Raw genomic sequence first — 27526 nt, 5'->3', positions numbered from 1 at the left:
GAAGTCCACATCCATGACAAATATAGCTTCATGTGTACTCCTTGTAGAACCTAAATGACATCAGGGAGATCAGTGCCCATATGTAACGCTATAGATTGGATCTCTAGGATAAGACAACACATCCATTTCACCACTATACAGCAGGGCTGACCACAGATCAGGTTGGACAAACACATTGTGTGCTCAATCAGGATCAGTATTTCACAATAACACATGATGATGATAATAATGATATTGGATAGCTCTTTTCAAAGAGCTCAAAAAGCTTTCCAATATGAAGATGGAAAATGGGAGAGAAAGGGACCGAGAATGGGCAGAGGTATGAAACATGTGGTTGTGAAGAAGAGAGGACAGAGTGACAGTGTTGGAGGGTAGGTAAAAAAGAGAAAGACAGGGGGTGAGAGGAAAGAGTGAGACACTGTTACAGTGGGTGAATAGTAGGGATGGGGGAAAAATCAATACGGTAGAGCAAGACTATCATTCCTGGAGAGCTACCCTCCTGTAGGTTTTCACCCCAACGCTAGTTGTAACTAACCTTATTCAGTTTATTGTTCTTGTTCTTCATGATGCTCTCTGCGCTTTTAACGGACCTCTGAGACTATCACAGTGCAGGTGCATATATACGGAGACTTGATTACACACAGGTGGATTGTATTTATCATCATTAGTCATTTAGGTCAACATTGGATCATTCAGAGATCCTCACTGAACTTCTGGAGAGAGTTTGCTGCACTGAAAGTAAAGGGGCTGAATAATTTTGCACGCTCAATTTTTCAGTTTTCGATTTGTTAAAAAAGTTTGAAATATCTAATAAATGTCGTTACACTTCATGATTGTGTCCCACTTGTTGTTGATTCTTCACAAAAAAATACAGTTTTATATCTTTATGTTTGAAGCCTGAAATGTGACAAAAGGTCGCAAAGTTCAAGGGAGCCGAATACTTTCGCAAGGCACTGTATATAACTACTTCTTTACACATCTTTTCTATTAATATACTGCCCATACTGTCTATACACAACACACTGCAACCTTAAAGGTCCTCAATGATTTCACCATTGCCCTTGATTCTAAGCAATGTTGTCCTGCTATTTTTATTGACTGTACAAAAGCTTTTGATAGTGTAGACCAGGTATTCCCAAACTAGGGTACGCACAATGCCGTCTGGGGTACGGCAAACAAATATGTGAATCACATTTGATATATTTTTTTTTATAGTTTTTGACTTTTCTTTCTTCACATTTTCAAACAGTCCATTTATATTTTCCAATGGGGCTATACATTTGAGTGAGTTTTTTTTCCTCACCTGAGTAGCCTCATTTCACTGCCAAAACCATTAAAACATCTAATGTTCAGCGAAATAACAACACAATGTCAAATACAGGTAGCCTAGTCACATAATTAAATCCAATCACATTAACCATTACTCACTCGCGGAAATCCACTAATGGTCCGTATGTAGCCAAACATAGCTGCTGCTCATGTTGGTATCTGTACTGATGGCGCAAAAGCCATGACAGGGAGACATAGTGGAGTGGTAAGCCGCATGCAAGCAGTTGCTCCCGACACCACTTGGGTACACTGCAGCATCCACCACTTGCTGCCAAGGGAATGGCTGACAGCTTGAAAGACGTTTTGGACACTACAGTGAAAATGGTTAACTTTGTTAATGCAAGGCCCCTGAACTCTTGTGTATTTTCTGCAATATGTAATGCTATGGGCAGTGACCATGTAACGCTTTTACAACATACAGAAGTGCGCTGGTTATCAAGGGGCAAAGTATTTTAAAAAAATGTAATTGAAAGATGAGAGTAAAATTTTCTTTACTGACCATAATTTTTACTTGTCTGACCGCTTGCATGATCACGAGTTTCTCACATGCCTGGCCTATCTGGATGATGTTTTTTCTCACCTGAATGATCTGAAAATAGGATTACAGGGACTCTCCGCAACTATATTCAACGTACGGGACAAAATTAAGACTATGATTAAGAAGTTCGAGCTCTTCTCTGTCTGCATTAACAAGGAAAACACACATTGTATGATTTTTTGTGTGCAAATGAACTCGAGCTTACAGCCAATGTCAAATTAGGTCAGGTAAGTAAGTTAAGAACATTTTTTTATTTACAATGACAGCCTACTGGGGAACATTGGGTTAACTGCCTTGTTCAGGGGCAGAACAACAGATTCTTTACCGTGTCAGTTTTCGGATACTGGCCCAATGCTGTAACCACTTGGCACCTGCCCCCGGATGACACAAACAACTGGATTCGTTATCCCTTTCATGCTCTGCCTCCAGTCCACTTACCGATATCTGAACAAGAGATCCTCATCGAAATTGCAACAAACGTTTCTGTGAAAATGTAATTTAACTGCGGTAGACCATTCCATTCTTGTCGGGCAGCAAAGGAGTATTGGTGTCTCTGAGGGACTTTGACCTGGTTTTGCCAACTATCTCTCTCTTTGCCTGTCACCAAAGTAGTACCCCAAGGCTCGATCCTAGGCCCCACGCTCTTCTCAATTTACATAAACAACATAGCTCAGGCAGTATGAAGCTCCCTCATCCATTTACATGCAGATAATACAGTCTTGTACTCAGCTGGCCCCTCCACGGATGTTGTGGTAAACACTCTACAACAAAGCTTTCTTAGTGTCTAACAAGCTTTCTCTACCCTTAAACTTGTTCTGAACACCTCCAAAACAAAGGTCATGTGGTTTGGTAAGAAGAATGCCTCTCCCCCCACAGGTGTGGTTACTACCTCTGAGGGTTTAGAGCTTGAGGTAGTCACCTCATACAAGTACTTGAGAGTCTGACTAGACAGTGCACTGTCCTTCTCTCAACACATATCAAATCTGAAGGCTAAGGTTAAATCTAGACATCGTTTGCTCTATTGTAAATGCTCCTCTTTCACCACAGCTGCCAAACTAACCCTGATTCAGATGACTATCCAACCCATGCTAGATTACGGAATACGTCATTTATAGATTGGCCGGTAAGGGTGCTCTCGAGCGGCTTGATGTTCTTTACCATTCGGCCATCAGATTTGCCACCAATGCTCCTTATAGGACACATCACTGCACTCTATACTCCTCTGTAAACTGGTCATCTGTGTATACATGTAGCAAGACCCACTGGTTGATGCATATTTATAAAACTCTCTTAGGCCTCACTCCCCTCCTATCTGAGATACCTACTGAAGCCCTCATCCTCCACATACAACACCCGTTCTGCTAGTCACATTCGATTAAAGGTCTCCAAGCACACACATCCCACGATCACTCCTATTTTCAGTTCGCTGCAGCTAGCGACTGGAACTAGCTGCAACAAACACTCAAACTGGACAATTTTATCTCCATTTCTTCATTCAAAGTCTTAACCATGGACACTCTTACTGACAGTTGTGGCTGCTTCTCATGATGTGTTGTTGTCTCTACCTTCTTGCCCTTTGTGCTGTTGTCTGTGCCCAATAATGTTTGTACCAGGTTTTGTGCTGCTACCATGTTGTTGTCATGTCATGTTGCTACCATGCTGTATTATCATGTGTTGCTGCCATGCTATGGTGTTATCTTAGGTCTCTCTTTGTGTAGTGTTGTGGTGTCTCTCTTGTCGTGATGTGTGTTTTGTCCTATATTTTAATTTAATTTAAATGTTTAGTCCCAGCCCCTGTCCACGCATGCTTTTGCCTTTTGATAGGCCATCATTGTAAATAAGAATTTGGTCTTAACAGACTTGGCTAGTTAAATAAAGGTTAAATAACATTTTTAAAAAACGTTTATTTGTTTATTTTCCAGACTCTGACATTGCACGTTCTGAAATTTCTTCATTTCTTTATTTTAATATTGGGGGATTTGTCTGTGTTATCATGTATTACTGCACTGTTGGAGCAAGAAAGCATTTCACTGCGCCTGCAATAACATCTGAAAAATATGAAAAATATGTGTATGCGACCAATATAATTTTATTTGAGAAAGTCTCTGGGGGGGGATTGCGCTGGTAGCCGCTAGATGCAGTTGTAATAAAAAGAGAAGTTTATGTTCTCTTCCGACGAATGCTATGACCCCATCAAACATATGATTCTCAGGACCATTCATGTGTCTTCTGTTTCCCTCCACAATGCCCATGTCACACGATTGGACAGGACCAGGCAGTAAATCAGACTGGGGGAAAAATAACATTAACATGAATGTTTTCTACACAGCAGATCATATAAAATTATTGCCTGATGATCTTCTGAACTTTGTCGTGGAATAATCAGAATTTGTTGGTAACATATGTAAGATGTTTTATATTCATCATATGTTTGTAAGTTACTTCTCATCAAGAATGTTATTTTTGTATAATACTGTGGCAGGGTTGAAGTTATTTGTTCTATGTCAAGACTAAGTTGCATGGGCCGCAGAGAGGGGAGAGGTCAAAGTGTCATCATGTGTAAACATATCTTTTGCTCCACAATGTCTGTGTGCCAGTCAGTGTGTCTCTGTGATCTTGTCCAGGATTGGTTGTATTTAGAATTGGTTGTATCTAAATGACAATTTGATATATGCCTGTTGATATGGAGGGTTGGTTTATGGTTCTGAGTTTGAGAGAGGAGACAAAGCTGAACAATGAATTATGCCGATGCTGTTTTATCCTGTGTATCTTTGCTATAAAGGATCCCATTTTGCCATTGTGTTGGGACTCTCAACTTTTCATTAGAGATACTGAACTGTTGAAAGTCAAAATGCTATTGCAATGTGGAGGGGGCTCTCGGAGAATTCACTGAGAGACACTGAATTACCTGAGAGTCACAGGATTGTGATAGAGCTCATATAATTAAAGATGGACTTTGATAACTAACTCTGACTTGTGTGTGTGGTTTGCTCCCATGATTTGGTAAATAGAGGAAATTTCCACGACAACTTCCCAACACATATCAGATGCATTTCAGTCACTTCAAACCATACTTCCTTCACATTGAAATACTTAGACTGTCAAAGCGACAATTAAAAAAACACTGTCCCTTTATTACATAACTTTCTTACATTGTGGAGTTGCAATTTATTTTTAATCAACATGGGGTTGTGAGCCAAAAAAGTTTGGGAACCCCTGGTATACCCACACGCAGGCACACAAACATACAGAACACACTGATAAGGGTGCAAGTAGGGGGTGAGTGAGGGAAAGGTTATATGTGGGTTGGTCTCCTCCTGTAGTTGTGTAGCAGACAGACACTCCATCTCTCAATTTGTCAGTGATATAGTGTTGCTTGAAGAACCAGTATGGACACACAGCTCTAGCCACTGCCCTAACCCAGGCAGAGTGTGTGTGTACATATGTGCGTGTTTGTGAGCATATGTGGTAAAAGGTCCAAAGGTAGGGTCTTCAAACAGTGTGGCCAGTCTAGGATCTGAAGAAAGGAACTATTGGAGAGGAGGAGAAGAGTATGGCTACTGAAAGAGGAGTGTTTAGTTGTTCTGAAGACAATCCAGCTCCACCGAGCAGCACACACTTCCATTCTGACCACGGCAGCGAATAAAAAGGGGAATATGAAGAGAGAAAAAAGAGAAAGAGGTAGTTAGTTCCATTCTTTTTCTGCATGTTTGCGTATGCTACCATGTGTGAGTGATGCAAGGTGAGGTCAGGGCCGGGATTCAACAAACGTTAAAAGGGCACTTACACTATAGAACCGACATGTGCAGCAGTTACCATGAATGGTGCATTATCGGCTGTATAGTATGCGGCCCTATAATGTGCCTTGCATTGAATCCCGGCCTAGGTTAGGGTTGCGTACTTTGTTCTTGCAGGTGACACAGCTGTGTGTGTTAGTGTTCCTGTACATACTGCACTTGCAGGAGGTGCAGGAAAAGCTTGCCATTCACTGTGTGAGTGTGTGTGTACATATGTATGTGTTTTTGCGTGCTCCTGTGTGTGTATGTGTGTCTGTGTCAGGTAAGAGATGAGTTGTTATTGTTGTCACCTTGCATTTGCAGGTGGTGCAGGGTGACCCTGGCATGGGCCACGTGGCACTGCTGAGGCGGGTGATCCCAGTGGGGTCCTGGCAGGTCTGCATGATGTCGTAGGCAATATTGTCTGCCAGACAGGGGTCAGTGACGCAGCGCGGGCAACATTCGCCCTCCGCCAAGGCAGAGTACTTGCACGCCAACACTGGACACGCCAGGGGCCAGCAGTCAACCTCTCCCTCCTAGACAGACAGACAGACAGACAGACAGACAGACAGACAGACAGACAGACAGACAGACAGACAGACAGACAGACAGACAGACAGACAGACAGACAGACAGACAGAGATTGGAGGAGAATGGAAGAAAATCAGCATTCAGGGCTCGAATCACCCAGTTTATAATATCAGTTTAATATCACAGGCTCACACTGTAGATTCCCTGTCTCTCTTGTTGTGAGTCACTTGAAGGTTTGGCCATAGCCGACAGTAGTGATACCTGCGTCTAATGCCTTAGAATGTCTTTCGTCCTTTCTGATGACACTTGAAGGTTGGCTGGGCAAATTAGAGTGGTTGTCGGTGCCATGCTGATTCTGGGATCTGTGTTTTCATGGCAACATCGCTTAGCTAATTGCACAGCTGTCAGAGCCCGCTAATTATCAGGTCCACCAGAATAAGGTAATGCACATGCACACACACACATGCAAAGATCACAAACATTCACAAACGCAGGTGCACGCACGCACGCACACACACAAAGCCTAGGCCACCAACAATATAATTGTATTTCATATCGAGATGGTAACATCTGCTTTTTCTTCGGTTATCAGGCTTCTTTACAGCCCGTCTCATTAGCATGCAAGGATCTGCTTTGTTTCCTGGTAGCCATAATAATTAGCTGGGTGGTGCTCACGAAAGACACGCAATCAAGATCAGAGGAGACAGGGTATATTAGCTGATATATAAAACAACGCAAGTTTCGAGACTTGGAGCTTTACAGCTAAAGTGATTGCACAGATTTCTTCCAACTGCCTAAATGTTGAATATTTGGGGCATACAATAATCGCAGCTCTGCAGATTTTGTTGAGAGGATACAGAATCGATTGACCATTTGTTTTGGTATTGCCCTCCGGTAGCCCTGTTTCTGGTCTCAGGTTCAGGAATGACTGAAATAGCATAACATTAATTTAAAATTTGCCCCTAGAAATAGCATTATTGGGAGATCTGGAGAGACCTGGTCCGTCAATTACTAGCATTCTAATACTCTTAGTGAAAGTATTTATCTTCAACTCACAATCTGTGGATTCTATTCAAATCAAATCAAATCTTATAAGTCACATGCGCCGAATACAACAGGTACAACACCTTACAGTGAAATGCTTACTTATTCGACTAGATAAATTGTATGTCAGAGCACAGTTGAAAGAAATATGGTGTGTAGAAATCCGAAGGGGGTGGCTAGCAGAGATTGGTGGGATGGGCTGAGGGAAGCTGAGGGTTTGGATATGGAATTGGAGACAAGTGAGAGTGGAGTTGTTGGGCTGGAATAGAATGATGGTCAAAGATAAAATAAAAATAAGTCAAAATAAAACAAAACAAAATGTAAGTTTGAATGACTGAGGGCCAGCGTTGTTACAGCTAATGCCTGTTTGCCTGAGGCTGATGCCGTGCAGGTGTTTGTACACATGCATATACACACACTCTCATTCAAACGCACACATGTGCACTTACAAACATACACATGTAAATAGTGTCAGACATGCACTTTTGCATTATTGTTTTCTGTTTTCCTTTGTCTTTCTCTTTTGTTTATTTTGTTGGTGGCATTGGGGATGGGGCTTTGTGGGGGAATTAGGGGCGGAACATTTTTGTGGTCCTTCTGGCTCAGTTGGTAGAGCATGGCGGTAACGCCGGGGTAGTGGGTTCGATTCCCGGGACCACCCATACGTAGAATGTATGCACACATGACTGTAAGTCGCTTTGGATAAAAGCGTCTGCTAAATGGCATATATTATTATTATTATTATTATGACCAATTTTGTGGGGGGGGGGGGCTGATAATTTGCTGGTTTTTGACCTTGTGGAAGATCTGTCTCCGTATCCTTGAGCAGGGCGTTGACCCTGGTTGCTTCTGTGGGTCTTTCTGGATGGGAGTCTGTTAGATAATTTCATGTAATGTAAATGTTGAGCGTCTTCACTGCAAGTAGATTGTATGTTTTAACATGGGAAAAAAAAGATCAGAGAAGACGGGTGCGTGTGTGAACAAGGGAGTGTTTGTGTACAACGAAGTTCACAAGAAGCATACAAATGTGTGTGTGTGTGCGCATGTCTGTGTGTCTGTATGTGAATTCAAGCATGTGTATATGGATGCAAATGCCTGTGTGTGTGTGTGTGTGTGTGTGTGTGTGTGTGTGTGTGTGTGTGTGTGTGTGTGTGTGTGTGTGTGTGTGTGTGTGTGTGTGTGTGTGTGTGTGTGTGTGTGTGTGTAGATACCAGGCAGCGACACTGCTGGCAGCTGTAGATCCAGGAGTCTCTGCTGTTGTACAGTGTGTGTCCACTCTGGTGCAGACATTGGCTGGACTTTCTGGAGTCACACTCAGGACAGCAGAACAGGTCTGCCTCAGGGTCCACACAGTCACACTCTCTCCTCCTGCAGAAGGTGCGCCCGTCCTGGGGACAAAGTAAATGCATAGTGGCAAGAGAAATTGAGTCAATTAATTTTTATGTGCAACCAAATGTTTGCATATAGGCTACTGATGTTACCAGGGTCACATTCAGTTGAAAAACATTCTTGAACGTTGCAGATAGAAATCCATGAATAGAGACGATCTTATTCCTTATTCATCATGTCAGAGGCATGTTTGTTCTATATAGCATATTATTACCTGAACGTTCCAAGCCGTTGCCTCCCGCCGAACGCGTTCCGCGTTGTTAGCTATAGACAGCTAATGAGGTAACATGACTGAACAGTGTAGCCTAAACAAATGATTAATGGTCCGGTCCGCAAGTAGCCATGTTTTAGAACGGCCCACGATATGTTTTATGAAAGCACAATACAATAAAAAACGTTTGAATGGTAGCCAAAAGGCTAGAATCAAGCCATTTTCTGTGAGTAAAAAAGAGGGAGACTTGGCAACGGTGGCTACATAGTCTGTATATGAAATGCAGTGTGAAAAGTGGGAGGGTTGAGAGTGACTATAAATTCAAAGGCAGGCTACTTTTCTACTAAGTAGAGAAAAACATAGCTAGACTGCTGTTTTATTATTAAACTCAATTCTGCTATTGTTTTTTATTTCCTAAAGCAGCTTGTGTTTCTTAACCAGGCAAAGGTTAGAAAACTAGAAGGGTGGTGTGACTGGTTAGCTAAGGTGAAGCAAGGACCACCTGAGCGATGTGTATAATTGGAGGCGGAGCCGAGTCTGTCAGCCCACACTCCTTGTATCAATCCAATTTATTTACAAAGCCCTTTTTACATCAGCAGATATCACCACTTCATTGCTCCAGACCAGCGCAAGGGGGAGTTAGAGCACTGATTATGCTTTTGGGTTCTCCTGTTTCTCTGACTGACAATGAATGGGCAACATAAACCTAAATAGAAACTGGTAATTGTGCACGACTTCAGTATTACTTACTAAAACTGTTGTTACACTAAGGTTTTTATTATTTTATTTTATTAGGATTATTTTGATATTGCTGTAGTACTCTAGCCCACTCCTGACCAGTCACGTTGTACAGTGCCTGAGTGGTGCAATGGTCTAAGACACTGCATAGAAGTGCAAGCTGTGGTGCTACAGACACTAGTTCAATGCCTGTGCTGGCCTCAACTGGGAGACCCATGAGATGACAGTAGGTTTTTGATTTCCCTCCATCTAAAAACAAAACAGATTTAGTTACAATGTCTCACCCCATGTTCAAGAATGGCCTTTATCGCTCTCATTTTATATTATCTGAAAACAAAATCAAGTACAAAATAGTTATTTTTTAAACAATGCGATTATTAGTAATTTATAATTATATAAAACCCCTTGGATATTCTCACAGATATATTATTAACCCTGTTATTAGCAGGACAATATATATTGGTCATGGCTCCTGAGTGGCGCACAATGGGATTGCCTTGCAATTCTCCAACTGTCTCCACTGAAAGCGCATGAGGTTCAAGGCACGGGGGCAGGGGCCACAGGATGGGCCGAAGAGCCGCGCACAGAAGACGGACCTAGTCCATGGGGAAGGGAGGAGGAGGAAGGGAGAGGGGGGCTGGACCCCCAACCCACCACACTGGGTAGCACAGAGCAATACTAAAGGGGGGCACTAATAATGGAAACATTCCCGCTGTTCTTAGTGCCAGTCTGCACGTTCAAACTAAACAATGTAACTAATAATGCCATCTTTATGCTTTCATTAATAAAATAACGATAAACATAATCTTTCAAAATGACAATGTTTATTTAGTTATGGATCCATAATGAATTACTATGGGAATAAATATCACTGAATTACAGAAATATTGGAACAAAGTTGTCTAATGAAGGTAAACAAATGTTTGTTTACTGGAAAATACTCTTTTAAACACAGATGGTCACGTCGTACAGCGCCATTATGGCTATTAGCAGGTAGCTGGACAACAGACTTGCCTAGAAGGAGGGTAGGGGGAGAATTCTAGCGTGAAATGTATTTCTTAGTTAGGTTGGCCGTGATTGGTTGCAATTTCAGGTTAATCCACCAGAAATAACCGAAATAACCCTCAAAATATCGTTATATATCATCAAGTTGATGGCACAGTCATATAGCCTGGCACCTACATAAAGCTGAGTGACACACTCATTCATGGCTTTGGATCAAAATAAATAAGTACCAACATTCTTTCTGATAATCTTTAATAAATAACAACACCTCTCAGTATTTTGATAATTTGTGCTTCAAATCCTATTGCTTCTAACTTCAATAAGACCTACACCACTTTTAACAGCACATTACTCAACACGAGTGAGACTCATGTCGCCTACGGTAGGCCTACAATATATAGAAAATGAGGACGTGACTCACCGCCAATATTTACATATAGAGGATTGAAGGATTCTAAATTAAAACCGAAAGCCGCCTCATCGGTCTCCCGGTGGCGGCCGGCAAGGGTATCAAACTGCACGGGGGACCCTACTCCCGACGGTCACGTTGTACAGCTCCATATTTCCCTTCCACCCTAATGGAAACCCAGAGGGTTTTTTCATTTTCTCTTGGAATAGAAACACCATAATATTAATCAAATTAATTAAGCAACATTTCTTAAAATCAGTCTCATATAGTATTTTCTTACAAAAAAGGTTTTAAATTCTCTAGTACAGCCACAATTGAAGGCTTGTAAATGCTTCTCAAAGATGCCCTCTGGTGGTCAAACTAGCACTAACTAGCATTAATTGTACCAGTGGTTGGCACTTAAATAAGGTGCATAGGATTCTGAGCCACCGCGCAAGCTGTACTGCAGTACATTGCAACTTTTAAAGGACGAACCACTTGAGCTGTGTTTGCTGGGTGTGAGGTGTCCTTTCCACTGATCAACATGACTGCGTGTGCATCTGTGCTGCTAATATTAATTGTGCTTATCACTGAAAAGCTCCAAATCTCTCCAAAAATGATTGTCCAGTCCATTTTAGTAGTCAGATTTTAGTCGCATAGTAAATTTAGTCTCGTTTCAGTTAACCGAAATGAATGTATTATTTGTTGTTGTTTAGTTATATTTTCTTCTGGGTCTATTTAGTCAGTTATAGTCTCGACAATTGCCACTGAAAAATGGGTGTTTGACGAATATTTTTGTCACTATTTTTATTGACGAAATTAACACTGTAATTAAGGCTGCAGTGCAGGCGCTGTCTAATCCTACAGTTACAAATAACAACAACTCCATTCAGAGTATTTAGGAGTAGCCTATCTGTTGGCTCTTGGTCGTTGTAGCCTATCCTTCTCCTTTAACGTTTCATTCCGTCATTTTAATTCCATCTTCAATTGAATAGATATTTCCTAACTATTGCCACACACAGAGGCTCTATGACTATAGCCTATTGCCTGATTTATGACTGGCCAACAACGACAACAAGCCACATGTGCCACTCTCGTGAAAAGCAAGAGCATCAGCATAAATAATAAAAAACCTCACTCTCTACTGCAGCAGTCCCGTTCGGGTCTGCATGGGTCCTTCCAGACAAGTCAGTTACAATTACGCATACCCGAGAATCGTGACAACCATATCAGATCCAACCCAGACCCGTGACATTATTTAGAATTCTGGATCCGGACCCGCTCGTGAACTCCTTTACAGTACATGCCTTCCAACTGTACTGGGACCTGATAAAACCAGGGTGTCAAACTAATTTAGCAAACAATAGACCTCGATCCATCACTTTTGGAATTGTGAATGCTTCCTGACTGTCTAGTTTTTAGCTGACTGTTAGCAAGCTGGACAGAGTAAAGACATTATAAATGTAGGTCTATCTTCATTTCTTCTCAGTTCCGATTTTGTTTTAGTCATTTTAATGTTGATTAAGATTGTCATCGTCCCTCGCCTGAAAAAACAACAGCAAAGAGTTTGAGTGTATGTGTGTGTGTGACAGAGGAGAAGTGTGTGTCGTTCTCTGTGTTCTTTCTCTGTCTTGACTTTATGAGGTAAGTGTGTGTGATGTTACAGTGGGAACCCAGATGTGAGTGTGTATGGAGATGGTTGTTTCATCGATGTGACTGCGGATGTCTTTCTATATTTTCTTGCTTTGTTCCTGTTTACTAGGTAGTAACCACTAACAAAGTAGTTGTGAGGTGGAGATGCTTGTATGTCAGAAAAGCTATATGTTGTATGTGTGTGTACACATGCATGCATGTGTTTGTGTTAACACAGTGATGTGTTATGTGTGTTAATGTGAGTGCATTCTTGGATGAGCGTTGGCTCACATGTAGGTATGGTGTGTGTGCAGGAGCAGAGGGAGAAGTGTGTGTGTGTGTGTGTGTGTGTGTGTGTGTGTGTGTGTGTGTGTGTGTGTGTGTGTGTGTGTGTGTGTGTGTGTGTGTGTGTGTGTGTGTGTGTGTGTGTGTGTGTGTGTGTGTGTGTGTGTGTGTGTGTGTGTGTGTGTGTGTGTGTGTGTGTGTGTGTGTGTGTGTGTGTGTGTGTGTGTGTGTGTGTGTGTGTGTGTGTGACATCGAGTGTGTGTGTGTGTGCAGAAGCAGAGGGAGCAGAATGTGTTTTGGGAAAGGGGAAAGGGGGATACCTAGACCAGTTGTACAACTGAATGCCTTCAACTGAAATGTGTCCTTCACATTGAACCCAATCCCTCTGAATCAGAGAGGTGTGGGGGGCTGCCCTACCTTGCAGGAGCAGAGGGAGCAGCGGTCCAGGCTGAGGTTCCACTCCTGTCCGTTGTGCTTGAGGCCCTCCTCGTGAAGACAGTCTCCACTGCAAGCCGGTCCAGATGTGCACATACAGTCAAACCCACCCGGAAGGTTCACACACACACTGTCGTTCCAGCAGGTGTGTGTCTGTGTGGCACACTCATCAACGTCTGAAACGGAGAATAGCTGTTTTACCTATCAAAAACAAGAATGTGTGACTTTTTCGCTACACCATTTCCCCCTTTACTTTATCTCCTACCTGTTCTTCCAGTGTTTAGTTTAGCCTCCTGAGGTTGAAGAGGCACTGCTGCGCCTTCTTCACGATGCTGTCTGTGTGAGTGGACCAATTCAGTTTGTCTATGATGTGTATGCCGAGGAACTTAAAACTTACTACCCTCTCCACTACTGTTCCATCGATGTGGATAGGGGGGTGTTCCCTCTGCTGTTTCCTGAAGTCCACAATCATCTCCTTAGTTTTGTTGACGTTGAGTGTGAGGTTATTTTCCTGACACCACACTCCGAGGGCCCTCACCTGTACTCCTGGTTCGCCCATGACTGCGTGGCCATGCACGCTTCCAACTCAATCATCAAGTTTTCAGACGACACAACAGTGGTAGGCTTGATTACCAACATCGACGAGATGGCCTACAGGGAGCAGGTGAGGGCCCTAGGAGTGTGGTGTCAGGAAAATAAACTCTCACTCAACATCAACAGAACAGAGGAGATGGATTACATAGACTTCAGGAAACAGCAGAGGGAGCCCCCTTTCCCATCCACATCGACGGGACAGTAGTGGAGAAGGTGGAAAGTTTTAAGTTTCTCGTCGTACACATCACAGACAAACTGAAATGGTCCACCCACACAGACAGCATGGTGAAGAAGACGCAGTAGAGCCTCTTCAACATCAGGAGGCTGAAGATATTTGGCCTTTCACCTAAAACGCGCACACTCTTTTACGGCCTGGTCCGGCAACTGCACAGCCCTCAACCGCAAGGCTCTCCAGAGGGTAGTGTGGTCTGCACAATGCATCACTTGGGGCAAACTAACTGCCGTCCAGGACACCTACAGCACCCGATGTCACAGGAAGGCCAAAACGATCATCAAGGACAACAACCACCCGAGCCACTGCCTGTTCACCCCTTATCATCCAGAAGGCAAGGTCAGTACAGGTGCAACAAAGTCAGGACCTAGAGACTGCAAAATATATTCTATCTCAAGGCCATCAGACTGTTAAACAGCCATCACTAACACAGAGAGGCTGCTGTCAACATACAGACGCAAATCTCTGGCCACTTTAATAAAGGTATCACTAGTCACCTTAAATAAGGCCCCTTTAAAAAATGTTTACATATCCTACATTACTCATCTCATATGTACAGTTGAAGTCGAAAGTTTACATACACCTGAGCCAAATACATTTAAACTCTGTTTTTCACAACTCCTGACATTTAATCCTCGTAAAGATTCGCTGTCTTAGGTCGGTTAGGATCACCACTTTATTAAAAAAATTAAATTAAATGTCAGAATAATGGTAGAGAGAATTATTTATTTCAGCTTTTATTAATTTCATCACATTCCCAGTGGGTCAGAAGTTTACATACAATCAATTAGTATTTGGTAGCATTGCCTTTAAATTGTTTAACTTGGGTCAAATATTTTGGGTAGCCTTCCACAAGCTTCCCACAATAAGTTGGGTGAATTTTGGCCCACTCCTCCTGACAGAGCTGGTGTAACTGAGTCAGGTTTGTTGGCCTCCTTGCTCGCACAAGCTTTTTTAGTTCTGCCCACAAATGTTCTGTACGGTTGAGGTCAGGGCTTTGTGATGGTCACTCCAATACCTTGAATTTGTTGTCCTTAAGCCATTTTGCCACAACTTTGGAAGTATGCTTGGGGTCATTGTCCATTTGGAAGACCCATTTCCGACAAAGCTTTAACTTCCTGACTAATATCTTGAGATGTTGCTTCAATATATCCACATCATTTTCCTACCTCATGATGCCATGTATTTTGTGAAGTGCACCAGTCCCTCCTGCAGCAACGCACCCCCACAACATGATGCTGCCACCCCCGTATTCACAGTTGGGATGATGTTCTTCGGCCTGCAAGCCTCCTCCCTTTTTCCTCGAAACATAACGATGGTCATTATGGCCAAACAGTTCTCTTTTTGTTTCATCAGACCAAAGGACATTTCTCCAAAAAGTACAATCTTTGTCCCCATGTGCAGATGCAAATTGTAGTCCGGCTTTTTTATGGCGGTTTTGCAGCAGTGCCTTCTTTCTATCTGAGCACCCTTTCAGGTTATGTTGATATAGGACTTGTTTTACTGAGGATATAGATACTTTTGTACCTGTTTCCTCCAGCATCTTCAGAAGGTCCTTTGCTGTTGTGCTGGGATTTGATTTGCACTTTTCACACCAAAGTATGTTAATCTCTAGGAGACAGAACGCACCTCCTTTCTGAGCGGTATGATGACTGCATGGTCCCATGGTGTTTATACTTGCATACTATTGTTTGTACAGATGAACGTGGTACATTCAGGCATTTGGAAATTGCTCCCAAGGATGAACCAGACTTGTGGAGGTCTACAATCCTTTTTCTGAGGTCTTGGCTGATTTCTTTTGATTTCCCCATGATGTCAAGCAAAGAGGCACTGAGTTTGAAGGTAGGCCTTGAAATACATCCACAGGTACCCCTCCAATTGACTCAAATGGTGTCAATTAGGCAATCAGAAGCTTCTAAAGCCATGTCATCAGTTTCTGGAGTTTTCCAAGCTGTTTAAAGTCACATTCAACTTTGTGTATGTAAACTTCTGACCCACTGGAATTGTGATACAGTGAATTATATGTGAAATAATCTATCTGTAAACAATTGTTGGAACAATTACTTGTGTCATGCAGAATGTAGATGTCCTAACCGACTTGCCAAAATTGTAGTTTGTTAACTAGAAATTCGTGGAGTGGTTGAATTTTTTTCAATGAATACAACCTAAGTGTATGTAAACTTACAACTTCAACTGTATATACTGCTCTATACCATCTACTGCATCTTGCCTATGCCTGTCATGTCACTTTAAATAACGGCACTTTAATCATGTTTACATGTCCTACATCACTCATCTGATATTTATATACTGCTATATACCATCTACTGCATCTTGCCTATGCCGCACGGCCATCGCTCATCCATATATTTATATTCAAATATTCTTAATCATCCCTTACATTTGTGTGTATAAGGTAGTTGTGAATTTGTTTGATTACACTTGCATTAACATCTGCTAACCATGTGTATGTGACCTAAAACATTATTTGATTTGTGTGATAATTGTAATGCTTTTGGTCATGTATCAAGTGTTTGCAGAAAGGAGAAACTGTGATGTCCAAGTTGTGGAAAAGATCATAGTATGTATTATAAAGGTGATGAATATGTGACATGTTGAAATTGCGGTGGGAACCATGAACTAACGTCTTTCGAATGCCCCACAAGGGGGAAAGAAAATGAGTTGGCCAAAGTCAAGGCTGTACAGAGCATTTCATATGCAGAAGCTGTGAAATGGGTTGAGGGTTTGAATGATGCACCAGAGGAGTTCATGATGGTGGATAGGCCTACATTACAGGCTGCAGAGGTTGCCTTTCACCAGCAGGATCCTAACATTTTAAAGGTTCTTAACCTTAGGTGGACTTTGTGTCCTTTATTGCTATGGTAATTAATGGCACTGCCAAGGTGGAGAGAAGGTCCAGGAAGATAGAAATCATAGTGGATGTGGCGGAGCGGTTCCTGGGGCTGAAAGATTTCTCAGCGAAGGAGTTACATGGAATATTGGCACAAGCCGTATCACCCTCTCAGGTCCTAGAGCCTGAGAAGGGAGATGTGGAGAATTAAAAGAAGGAAGAAGTGGGAGTTTTGTTTGTTTTGGCAATGTACTATTTTCATTGGGGTGGATTAATTTCACTATTATGTTTGGGTATATGTTTGGTTTCAATCAGTCCAGTTGGTGGTGGCAATACACATTTTTAGGTTGTAGTCTGCCATAAAACCCGCAGAAGAAGAAGAAGACAACCCCATAGTCATGATGGCTGCACCTGACAGTTGCACATTGTTCACACCCTCTTAAGCTTTAGCCCCACCCATCTCTTTAAGGGTTGATCTGAGCGTTCCGTACTAACTTGCCAGCTACTTGCAGACATCAAAGAGAGAGAGAACCGCTCACTGAACATTATTCGCCCTAGCAGAGCTGGTTAGGCTGTTATGTTATCCAGAGTGTTGGGTGACTGCAACTGTGCTGTCAGATTGTCTGTTTGTAAATTCAGAGAGTTTCACATTCAGAGCGCACACTGGACACTCTGGCAAATAAGTAGGGTTATTCCGAAAGCTCAGACCTTACTGGCTAACATTGGCTAACATATTCATGTTTTCATGTTATCCAGAGCGTTGGTGACTGTAACTGTGCTGCTGGCAACAATTAAATTACGCTTTGTTGCAGACATTTACTGACACTGGACATATTCAACCGGTGTTGAGCGTTCAAAAATGTATCAGTTATTCTGCACTCTGCCACAATCAGACAAGAGTATTTTGTTAAGAAATGTAGCTAGATAGCTTGCTAGGTAAACAATGAATCCCAACGCATTATGTAATGTTAGTTAGCGAGCTAGCCAGCTAACGTTAGCTAACTATCTAACAGTACACTTTAACTTGTAAAAAAAAAACGTCAACATTTGAAAAGGTAGCAAGCTAGACTATTTTACCCCTGGTCTGAAATCGGAGTAGATAGCCAGAGCAAATTTACCAGCTAGTACGTCTATCAACAGCTGCAGTGACATTCTATTGAACTGGATGTTTGCTGAGTGGAGTCTTTTTTTAAGACATAATGCTATCTAGCTAGCTAAACAAAGGACCACAATCACAACTCATGACGTTACTACCCTGCATGAATCTGCAGGCAGCTAACCAACCAGGTTCTATGGCTATAGCAAATGTGTCTGAGATACGAAGAGTAAGATCATACACATAATGTTAGCTAGCGACCCATCCAGCTAACAGTACACTTGAAATTAAACCATTTTCTCTCAAAATTCTAAAGTGTAACATCTGAAGATCTTACACGTGATACATCATGGTTGGATGCGTCTCCTCTCTGATGCCATTTATGGTTTCCCTTAGTTTGAATATGTAATCCAGACAGGTGTTTTCTCCATCTCCTTAGCTATCATACTTGAATTTCACTAATTTCAAACTCGGTCCTCCAGAAAAAGGAAAACATACACATAACGTTAGCTAGCGAGCCAACCAGCTAATGTTAGCTAGCTAACAGTACACTTTAACTTGGCATTAGGTTTATGCATTTTTATTACGTGATACATTTAATTTAAAAAAGCAGCATTCGACACGGTTACCTAAACATACCGACCAGCTGCAATAGACAGAAGTGTGCTATATGGCAGACCAATCCAAACTCATCTCTTGGCATGTCCAGCCCACTCATTATCTCAGCCAATCATGGCTAACGGAAAGGTTGCTCGCTTTCTGTAGCTAAACCAACTAGGCTCATAATTTTATTTTTTTTATTGTATTTACAGATGGTATACAAGTTTGATATTAAGGCACATAAAAGTTCACGTGTTCGACAAGGCATTTCTGCCAAAAACGCAAAAACGCAAAAGCAGCTCTACTGTGAAGTCGTGACTTGCGACATATGCCTAGTTTCCTGAATCAGGTCACAAATAGTTAAAGAACAAAAGGGAAAATAAATAAACATAAATATACAGATTTGAATTACAATGGTGTTTGTTCTTTACTGATTGCCCTTTTCTCGTGGCAGCAGGTCACAAAATATTGCTGCTGTGATAGCACACTGTTGTATTTCACACAATAGATATAGGAGTTTATCAAAATTGTATTTGTTTTTACATTTTTTGTGGGTCTGTGTAATCTGAGGGAAATATGTGTCTCTAATATGGTCAGGAGGTTAAGAAGTACAACTCAGTTTCCACCTCATTTTGCGGGTAGTGTGCACATAGCCTGTCTTCTCTCGAGAGCCAGTTTGCCTTTGGCGGCCTTTCTCAGTAGGAAGGCTATGCTCACTGAGATTGTACATAGTCAAAGATTTCCTTAATACTGGGTCAGTCACAGTGGTCAGGAATTCTGCCACTGTGTACTCTCTGTTTAGGGCCAAATTACATTCTAGTTTTCCCTGTTTTTTTGTAAATTCCTTCCAATGTGTTGAGTAAATATATTTTTGTTTTCTCGTGATCTGGGTGGGTCTAATTGTGTTGCTGTCCTGGGGCTCTGTGGGGTCTGTTTGTGAACAGAGCCCCACATAACCAGCTTACTTAGGGGGCTCTTCTGTAGGTGATGGCTTTGTTATGGAAGGTTTGAGAATCGCTTCCGTTTAGGTGGTTGGAGAATTTAACGTCTCTTTTCTGGATTTTGATAATTAGCAGGTATTATTATTTGGTGTTGTACGCATAGGACATTTTTGCAGAATTCTGCATATAGAGTCTCAATTTGGTATTTGTCCAATTTTGTATTTTATTGGTTGGTGAGTGGACCCCAGACCTCACAACCATGAAGGGCAATGAGTTCTATAACTGATTCAAGTATTTTTAGCCAGATCCTAATTGGTATGTTGAATTTTATGTTCCTTTTGATGGTATTGAAGGCACTTCTTGCCTTGTCGCTCAGATCGTTCACAACTTTGTGGAAGTTACCTGTGGCGCTGATGTTTAGGTATGTATATTTTTTGGTTTGCTCTAGGGCAACGGTGTCTAGATTGAAAGGTCCTGGCAACTGGACCTTTTTGGGACACCATTATTTTTGTCTTACTGAGATTCTGTCAGAGCCCAGGTCTGTGCAGAAGATCTAGGTGCTGTACGCCCTCCTTGGTTCGGGACAGAAGCAACAGATCATCAGCAAATGACAGAAAGCCTAGTGGTTAGAGCTTTGGGACAGTAACCAAAAGGTTTCTAGATTGATTCCCGAGCTGACAAGGTAAATATCTGTCGTTCTGCCCCTGAACAAGGCAGTTAACCCACTGTTACTAGGCCATCATTGTAAATAAGAATTTGTTCTTAACTGACTTGCCTAGTTATTTAAAGGTAAAAAAACAAAACAAAAAAGATTCTAGTAGGGTGAGGCCAGGTGCTGAAGACTGTTCTAGTGCCCTCTCCAATTAGTTGATATATATGTTTAATTTTTTTGTGGGTCTGTGTAATCTGAGGGAAATATGTGTCTCTAATATGGTCATACACTTAAGCTGCATCCATGTCTCACCCCCTGGTCCTATGTAAAGAAATGTGTGTTTTTTTACAATGTTAACCACATACTTGTAGTTGGTGGAAATGGATTTTATAATGTTGTAAGTCCCCCCCAACATGACTTTCCATCAATTTGTTTAGCAGGCCCTCATGCCACATTGAGTCTAAAACCTTTTTGAAATCAACAAAGCATGAGAAGACTTTGCCTTTGTTTGCTTGTCAGTTAGCGTGTGCAGGGTGAATACGTGGTCTGTCATACGGTAGTTTGGTAAAAAGCCAAATAGACATTTTCTCAGTACTTTGTTTTCACTGAGGAAATGTACGAGTCTGCTGTTAATGATAATTCAGAGGATTTTCCCAAGGTTGCTGTTGAAGCAAATCCCACTGTAGTTATTGGGATCAAGTTTGTCTCCACTTGCGGATTGGGGTGATGAGTCCTTGGTTCCAAATATTTGGGAAGATGCCAGAGCTGAGGATGATGTTAAAAGAGTTTAAGTATAGCCAATTGGAATTTGTGGTCTGTATGTTTGATAATTTCATTTAGGAGGGTTTGTATTTTGTCCTGTAGTTAATTCAATGTATTTATTTTTAATAATGTTATTTAACCTTTATTTAACTAGGCAAGTCAGTTATTAACAACAAATTCTTATTTACAATGACGGCCTAATCCAGCCAAACCCTAACCCGGACAATGCTGAGCCAATTGTGCGCTGCCCTATGAGACTCCCAATTACGTCCGGTTGTGATACAACCTGAAATCAAATCAGGGTATGCAGTGACACCTCTAGCGCTGAGATGCAGTGCCTTAGATCGCTGTGTCACTCGGGAGCCCAAATGTAATTGGAGAATACAGTGGGTTCTGGTAGTCTTTAATAGTTGATTCTAAGATTTGTATTTGATCATGTAGATGTTTTTGCTGTCCTTTGTTTTAGAAGCAAAAATATTGGAGAAGTGGTTCATCCATACATCTTCGTTTTGGATAGATAACTCTATGTGTTGGTGTTTGTTTAGTTTCCAATTTTCCCAGAAGTGGTTAGATTCTAAGGATTCTTTAATTACATTGAGCTGATTTCTGCCATGCTGGTACTTCTTTTTCCGTAGTGTATTTCTGTATGGTGTCTTAGTGATTTACCATAGTGAAGGCATAGGCTCACGTTTTCTGGGTCTATATGTTTTTGGTTGGATGGGTTTCTCCATTTCTTTCTTAGGTTTTTGCATTCTTCATCAAACCATTTGCAATTGTTGTTAATTTTCTTAGGATGTCTGCTTGAAATTTGTATATTTGATAGGGAAGGGTATGATAGGGAAGCTGAGAGGTCAAATATACTGCTTAGGTTTTCTACTGCTAAGTTTACACCTTCACTATAACAGTAAAAATTTTGTCCAGGAAATTGTCTAGAAGGGATTGAATTTGTTGTTGCCTAATAGTTTGTTTTTATATTTCCACACTACTTTCTTTCCATCTATAGCATTTCTTAATATTATTCAGTACCTTTGGCTTTGATGCATCATGATTGAGCAGAGTTCAAGTAGATTGTGATTTTGCTGAGATCTCATAGGGGTGTCAGTGGACTGACTGTGAATGCCCTAAGAGACTCTGGGTATGTGATATAGTAGTCTACAGTACTACTGCCAAGAGATGAGCTATAGGTGTACCTACCATAGGAGTCCCCTCAAAGTCTACCATTGACAATATACATACCCAGCATCTGACAGAGCTGCAGGAGTTGTGACTTGTTTTGTTGGTTAAGTTGTCAAAGTTGTGTCTAGGAGGGAATATGGGGAGGGAATGCTGTCACCTCCAGGTAGGTGTTTGTCCCAGTGTGCTGAAGGTGTCAGGTTCTTGTCCAGTTTTAGCATTTAGGTCACCAAAGACTAGAACATGTCCCTGAGCGTGGAAATGGTTGATCTTCCCCTCTAGGATGGAGAAGCTGTCATCGTTAAAATATGGGGATTCTATTGGGGGGATATATGAGGAAATTTTCCACTGTTGAGATAATTTACTTTTTAATTTCTAGCCAGATGTAAAATGTTCCTGTTTAGACTAATTTAATAGAGTGGGTTAGGTCTGCTCTATACCAAAATAGCACACCCCCTGAGTCTCTTCCCTGTTTCACACCTGGTAGTATGGTGGATGGGACTACCAGCACTCTAACCCAGAGGAAAACAAGTTGGTCCGTCTCCTTTATACCATGTTTCTTGTAGGATGACAATGTCTGTCTCTACTGATGGTTCAAGCTCTACTACTCCACAAAGGCCCCACTCCTCTACCACTACCTGGCTGAACTCCCCTCTCAGCCGGTTCACCTAGAGGTGCGGGGTCAGGGTGGACACATAGGCCTCAACATAGAAGAGTGAGGAACAGAGGTAGGAACACTGGAACCAGCACAACAGAGGGAGGTGAACCTGAGGACAGATGGCGACAGGTAGCATTGTGGTTAGAGCTTTGGGCCAGTAACCAAAAGGTTGCTGGATCGAATCCCCAAGCTGACAAGGTAAAAATCTGCCATTCTGCCCCTGAGCAAGGCAGTTAACCCACTGTTCCCTGGCCGCTGAAGATGTGGATGTTGATTAAGGCAGTCCCCCGCTCCTGTCTAATTCAGAGGGTTTGGGTTAAATGCAGACAAAATATTATAGTTGAAGGCATTCACTTGTACAACTGACTAGGTATCCCCCATTCAGTCATTCAAGATTATGTGGAGCCAGTACCACCCAGGTTCATGTGGATGTCCATTGGATGTCCCCTGACACCACCACAATGTTTGAGAGAGGTTGATATTGTAGAAATTCAGTTTTATAGTGACCAATAACCTTTAGGCTTATTCAATGTGTAATAGTAGTGGAATTACCCCATTTGGACACTTTGGAGATACTTGGATGTCCCCCGATAACACCCCACTGTTTGAGAGAGGTCGATATTGTAGAAAATGTGTTTGTATAGTCATTAATATCTTTTAGGCATATTCAATGTGTAATAGCAGTGGAATTACCTAACGTACATACTTAGCACACTTTGGAAAGGTTGAGGGGACACTTGGAGAACACTTACTAGAACATCTCTAAAGTTCTACCTGTTGTGTATTATCAATCCCATTTTCCCTGAAGTGTTTGACTTGTTGTGGAAGCCATCTGATGTGTTTCCAGCTCTATTCATCAATAATTGACGTAGCTTGTCCATGAAAGTCGACTTTCAAAATAAAAATAAAACTGTTAGTTTGTGTGCTTGCTCATGTGATCTGAATTGTGCCAATTCCTATCTATGTTCTGACCATTTCCTCATCTCCCAGGTGTTTCCTTTCCAATGACACCAAGTTTACGAATGTCCTTATCATATATCTGCTCATTAAAAGCAGTTACTTTTGGGTATGTCTATTAAGGCAGAAATTTTCATTTTTGACATTACATTTGTGTTCATGTAGCCCTGGTTATGCAGAAAAGAAATGGTAAAACACTTCATTATGGGGCTAATATAAGGGCTGGACATGCAGATAAATGAAATGCCAATTTTTGCTGGGGTCTCGGGACTGATAGGGTTAAGTCAACACAAACCTGTGTATTAAGCCATTTACATGAACACAGTGCAAACATTCTCACATTGGGGCAATGAAAATAATGGTATATCCTGAAAATACATGTTTCTGATTCAACACTACTCTAGTGGACCTCCACTAATACACCTTCATCAGCAGCATACAACGAACATCAGTTAAATTGTGACAATGTCACACACACCTAGTCCCGCGTGACAGAATCCCGCACCCAAACATGGAATCAGCAGGAGCAGCCGCATCTCCTCTCCCATCGATGGAGGAAAGGGTCCTCCATCATACCAGCGTTCTCCATAGGATTGGTTCGGCCATGGACCAAATGATGGAGAGGATGGATCGATGGGAGAGGAGTGGCCTTCCCACCTCATCTCAAGCACCCCCTCCTCCAGCACCTCCTGTTCCTGCTACCGCATCTGGCTCCGGGGCTCTTCTGTTGACGCTCCCAACGGAGTATGATGGAACGATGGCGGGGTGCCAGGGTTTCCTTCTACAACTGGAACTGTACCTGGCTACCGTGTGTCCTGCTCCCTCCGGAGAGGAGAGCGTGAGCACCCTCGTCTCCTGTTTGACTGGGCGAACTCTCGAGTGGGCCAACGCAGTGTGGAATGGTCCCAACTCGGCGAGGGATCATTACCCCGAGTTCACCAGCCAATTCCGAGCTGTGTTTGACCATCCACCAGAGGGTCGTGCGGCGGGTGAACAGCTGTTCCACCTGCGTCAGGAGACGAGGAGCGCGCAGGACTTTGCCCTGGAGTTCAGGACCTTGGCCCAGGGCCCTGATAGATCATTTCCGATGCAGTCTCAGGGAGGACGTCCGCAGGGAGCTAGCATGTCGGGACACCACCACCACATGGTAACGCAGGGGGGTCATAAGGAGCATATTAGTCTGTTCCTTATAGATTCACCTGCGTTTCCAGTGGTGTTGGGCATTCCCTAGCTAGCTCAGCACAACCCGGTGATTTCCTGGCAACAGGGGGCTCTTAAGGGGTGGTCAGAGTGTTCAGGCAGGTGTATAGGAGTTGCCGTTGGTGCGACTACGGTGGAGCGTTCAGACCAGGTTTCCACCGTGCGCATTCCCTCTGAATATGCCGATTTGGCTATCGCCTTCAGTAAAAAGAGGGTAACCCTTCTGGAGAACGCTGCACTTTCTAGGAGTCACGTGTATCCATTGTCCCAGGAGGAGACAGTAGCGATGGAAACATATGTTGCTGAATCGCTGGGACAGGGGTACATTCGGCCCACCGCATCACCCTTCTCCTCGAGTTTCTTTTTTGTGAAGAAGGATGGAGGTCTGCGTCCGTGCATTGATTATAGAGGTCTAAATTCCATCACAGTGGAGTTTAGTTACCCACTACATCTCATCGCTACGGCGGTGGAATCATTTCACAGGGTGCACTTCTTCACAAAACTGGACCTGAGGAGTGCGTATAATCTGGTACGTATCCGGGGAGGAGATTAGTGGAAAACCGCATTTAGTACTACATCTGGTCATCATGAGTACCGCGTCATGCCATATGGGTTGAAGAATGCTCCAGCCGTCTTCCAATCCTTCGTAGATGAGATTCTCCGAGACCTGCCCGGGCAGGGAGTGGTAGTGTACATCGATGACATCTTGATCTATTCTGCCACACGCTCGGCGCATGTGTCTCTGGTGCGTAAGGTACTTGGGCGACTGCTGGAGCATGACCTGTATTGCAAGGCGGAGAAATGTGAGTTTTTCAAACAGACCGCTTCCTTCCTGGGTTATCGTATTACCACCTCCGGGGTGGTGATGGAGGATGACCGCGTTACAGCCGTGCGTAATTGGCCGACTCCGACCACGGTGAAAGAAGTGCAGCGGTTTTAAGGTTTTGCCAATTACTACCGGAGGTTTATCTGGGGTTTTGGTCAGGTGGCTGCTCCCATCACCTCACTGCTGAAGGGAGGACCGGTGCGCTTGCGTTGGTCAGCAGAGGCGGGCAGAGCTTTCAGTCGTTTGAAGGAGCTGTTCACCAATGCGCCGTGTTGGCGCATCCAGACCCCTCTTTAGCGTTCATAGTGGAGGTGGACACGTCTGAGGCGGGGGTCGGGGCCATGCTGTCTCAGCGCTCGGGCGTGTGCCTTCTTTTCAAGGAAGCTCGGTCCGGCGGAGCGAAACTATGACGTGGGGGACCGGGAGTTGTTAGCTGTAGTCAATGCTCTGAAGGTGTGGAGACATTGGCTTGAGGGGGCGAAACACCCTTTTCTCATCTGGACTGACCATCGTAATCTCGAGTATATCCGGGCAGCGAGGAGTCTAACTCCACGTCAAGCTAGATGGGCCATGTTTTTCACGTCCAGAGTGTGGAGGGCGTTTATGGAGAGACTGGGGGTCTCGGTCAGCTTAACCTCAGGTTTTCACCCCGAGAGTAATGGGCAGGTAGAGCGCGTAAACCAGGATGTGGGCAGGTTTCTGCGGTCCTATTGCCGGGACCGGCCTGGTGAGTGGGCAAGGTATGTTCCTTGGGCTGAGCTCGCTCAGAACTCCCTACGCCACTCCTCAACTAACTTGTCCCCTTTTGAGTGTGTGTTTGCACCGGGGGACAGGGTCTGGCTCTCGACCCGAAACCTGCCCCTCCGCCTGCCCTGTCGGAAGCTGGGGCCGCAGTGTGTGGGGCCGTTCAAAGTCCTGAGGAGAATAAACGAGGTATGTTATAGGTTACAGCTTCCTAGGTATTACCGTATTAACCCCTCGTTTCACGTGTCTCTCCTCAGGCCGGTGGTGGCTGGTCCCCTGCAAGAAGGTGAGGTGCCTGAAGTCCCAACGCCCCCTCTGGACATTGAGGGGTCCCCGGCGTACGCAATCCGTGGCATTCTGGATTCGAGACGCCGGGTGAGGGGCCTACAGTACCTCGTGGACTGGGAGGGGTACGGTCCGGAGGAGAGATGCTGGGTTCCAGTGGAAGACATTTTGGACCCTTCTCTCCTGAGACATTTCCACGACCTCCACCCGGATCGCCAGACGCCTCGTCTTCCGGGTCGTCCTCGAGGCCGGTGGCGGCGCAGTGCGGGAGCCGCGCATCAGGGGGGGGGTACTGTCATGACTTCCGCTGAAGTTGGCTCCCCTGCCTGTTCGGGTGGTGCTCGGCGGTCGTCGTCACCGTCCTACTAGCCGCTACCGATCCATTTTTCGTTTGTCTGTTAGTTTTGTCTTATTAGTTTCACCTGTGTGTATTTTGGTTTAATTAGCTTCCCTACATGTAGTAGTTAGACCCGCCCTTGTTTTGTGTGGGATTGTCTTTTGTTACGTGTGTAGATATTAGGTCGTGGTGTATTTTATTTTCTATACTGGACACCCTGTGGTTTTGGGTTGTCTGGTATAGTGTCCTGCGCCCTGTATTGGGTTGGGCTTATTAATTTGGTGTGCAATAGTAAAGCACTTTACTCCGTTACTCTC

General features: G+C 43.3%; 1 protein-coding gene across 2 annotated transcripts in view; it reads right to left on the bottom strand.

Annotated features, from left to right (window-relative positions):
- Positions 1-4980: 4980 nt before the first annotated feature.
- LOC118402851 (protein kinase C-binding protein NELL1-like) overlaps positions 4981-27526 on the bottom strand; it is a 387979-nt gene continuing 365433 nt past the window's right edge. For both annotated transcript variants that reach the window (XM_035801186.2, XM_052478791.1), the window contains 4 exons: positions 13284-13477; positions 8430-8606; positions 5955-6179; positions 4981-5493 (listed from right to left, as the gene is read on the bottom strand). In XM_035801186.2, the coding sequence (XP_035657079.2) occupies positions 5443-5493; positions 5955-6179; positions 8430-8606; positions 13284-13477 (647 nt within the window). In that variant the 3' untranslated portion in view covers positions 4981-5442. The remainder of the gene's footprint in view (positions 5494-5954; positions 6180-8429; positions 8607-13283; positions 13478-27526) is intronic.

This window comes from Oncorhynchus keta, chromosome 2 (genome assembly GCF_023373465.1).
Source record: "Oncorhynchus keta strain PuntledgeMale-10-30-2019 chromosome 2, Oket_V2, whole genome shotgun sequence".
Lineage (NCBI taxonomy): Eukaryota > Metazoa > Chordata > Actinopteri > Salmoniformes > Salmonidae > Oncorhynchus > Oncorhynchus keta.
The sequence above is the reverse complement of the archived record's forward strand: the minus strand, read 5'-3'. Positions and strand labels throughout refer to the sequence as shown.